At 57.2% G+C, this 2220-nt stretch overlaps 1 protein-coding gene across 1 annotated transcript in view; it reads left to right on the plus strand.

Annotated features, from left to right (window-relative positions):
- Positions 1-6: 6 nt before the first annotated feature.
- SLC39A5 (solute carrier family 39 (zinc transporter), member 5) overlaps positions 7-2220 on the plus strand; it is a 4480-nt gene continuing 2266 nt past the window's right edge. The window contains exons 1-4 of the mRNA XM_010839225.1: positions 7-300; positions 503-686; positions 1489-1651; positions 1835-2037. Coding sequence (XP_010837527.1) covers positions 17-300; positions 503-686; positions 1489-1651; positions 1835-2037 — 834 coding nt within the window. The 5' untranslated portion in view covers positions 7-16. The remainder of the gene's footprint in view (positions 301-502; positions 687-1488; positions 1652-1834; positions 2038-2220) is intronic.

Raw genomic sequence — 2220 nt, forward strand, 5'->3', positions numbered from 1 at the left:
GCCTGTCCCCCCAGTGATGGGGCCCCCAATGAGTCATCTGCTGGCTGGCCTGTGTGTGTGGGTGGCCTTGGGCCAGGTGGAGGGCTCAGCCCCCTACCTGGGCCCTGCTGAGCAGGAACAGAACCATTACCTCGCCCAGCTGTTTGGTCTATATGGGGAAAATGGGACGCTGACCGCAGCGGGCCTAGCCAGGCTCCTCCACAACCTGGGACTAGGCCGAGTTCAGGCCCTTCGCCTGGGACACCACGGGCCTCCTGCTGGTCGGGGTGCGCCCCCAGCGGGAGACAATTCCACACACAGGTACTAACCCATCTCCCCCCACCTAAAGTGTCACACCCCAGCTCTTCCCTACTGAGAAGTCTCCTCTGGCTGCCTAGCTCTGCCTTCCTAACATTAGATTCCTGGAGTTACACGTTTTCCAGACCCTGATTTGTTGTATCCTTTCAAGGCCCCTTTGTAAGAGAACACAAGGGAGCCTGACTTGCCATCCCATCCACTCTAGGCCACAGGACCCCGAGCTGAGTGTGGATGTCTGGACAGGGCTGCCTCTGGACCCCTCGGGGTGGGGTGACCTGGCGGAGACAGAGGCCCCAGGACCACCCCATGGGCCAGGCCCCTCGGGCCTGGGCCTCTTTCACAGGCTTCTGCTGCTGGACCATTCACTGGCTGACCATCTGAATGAGGATGTGAGTGATGATCCCTCGAGGGGATAGGAGCCACGGGATTTAGATGGTCTGAAATGTTTGAAGAGTCAGTAATTTAAAATGGCTACTTAAAAAAATTCCAGGTGTGATCTTAGGGTACATTATTCCAGTAGAGAAATATGTTCCCCTGTGCTCACAGTAGGTAAACCCATGGCCCAAGCTCTAAGACTGGGTTTAGGGGCCACACTTGGCAAAGCAGAGAATCCAGAGGAGCAGCCCAGGGTGGGATCTGGGGCTGGTTACCTGGAGAGGAGGCTTGCAGCGGGTAGATGGCTATCATCATCTAGAAAGTCAGTGAACATTTCCATGTACACCGGAGGGCAGCCAAACCCAGCCCTGAAACAGACCTGGTGAGGCTGAGCGCCCCATCATGGGAAGCACTCGATCCAAGGCTGGTGGAATAAGTGTCAGGGCTGTTGAGAGGAGGTTTGCATGGCATTTTAGGGTTCTTCTCCCTTCTAAGATTCTGGAAGGGAGGGCTCTAGTTATCTGACCATCATCACCAAATTAATGAGACACCAGAGCTCCAGAGGGAGGGAGATGGTGGCAGTGCTCACTAGCACCCAATTTGCACTGAATTGAATTATTAGCTTTGGTTTGAATATTTACTGATAATTAAATGCTGATTATAACTGTCCTGAGTCCCTGATGCACCTGGCAATGTGAGTGAAGGGGACCCTGGAAGAGACCCAGGAGTTCATGCAATGGAAGGGCCAACATTTAAGATCTGAGTCACAGGTCTCAGCAATTCCCTGGTGCCTAACCTCCAACTCTACCTCCCCAGTGTCTGAATGGCTCCCAGCTGCTGGTCAATTTTGGCTTGAGCCCTGCTGCTCCTCTCACTCCTCGTCAGTTTGCTCTGCTGTGTCCAGCCCTGCTTTATCAGATTGACAGCCGTGTCTGCATCCGGGCCCCAGCTCCGACCCCCTCAGGGGATCTACTATCTGGTCAGTGGGTGAGAGCGGGAGTTGGGGGTGGGACACGTGAATGCTGGGGGAAGTGGGTCTCAAGCCAAGGAAGGGGGTTCATTTCACTGGGGTCCTGCCTCCCCTTGCAGCATTTCTCTGCCCCATCCCACCTTTAAGGTGTCCCTCCAGCTCCGCCTGACTCCAGCCCCTGATTTTGTGCAGCCCTGATTCATAGCACCCTGGCAGTCCTGCTGCTCAGCCTGCCTGCGCCCCTCTCCCTGCTGCTGCTGCGGCTCCTGGGACCTCGTCTGCTGCGGCCCCTGCTGGGCTTCCTGGGGGCCGTGGCTGTGGGCACTCTTTGTGGGGATGCGCTGCTGCACCTGCTGCCGCACGTACGTGAAGCCCCTTCCCTGCCCCCTGCCCGTGTCCGCAGTCACAGGACATCCTCTCTCCACCCCAGCCTCAGCCCACATTTGCCTTCTGGTAGGGAGTGTGGGTGAAAGCTTGCCAGCCCCCTCCACCACCTCAGGAGAGGGGTGTTGTCGGGCGCAGGGGGCTTTTGGAGTCTGCCCTTGACCGCCTCTCCATCAGGCACAAGGAGGGCAGCA

The sequence above is a fragment of the Bison bison genome, unplaced genomic scaffold, assembly GCF_000754665.1.
Source record: "Bison bison bison isolate TAMUID 2011002044 unplaced genomic scaffold, Bison_UMD1.0 scf7180017864115, whole genome shotgun sequence".
Classification (NCBI taxonomy): domain Eukaryota; kingdom Metazoa; phylum Chordata; class Mammalia; order Artiodactyla; family Bovidae; genus Bison; species Bison bison.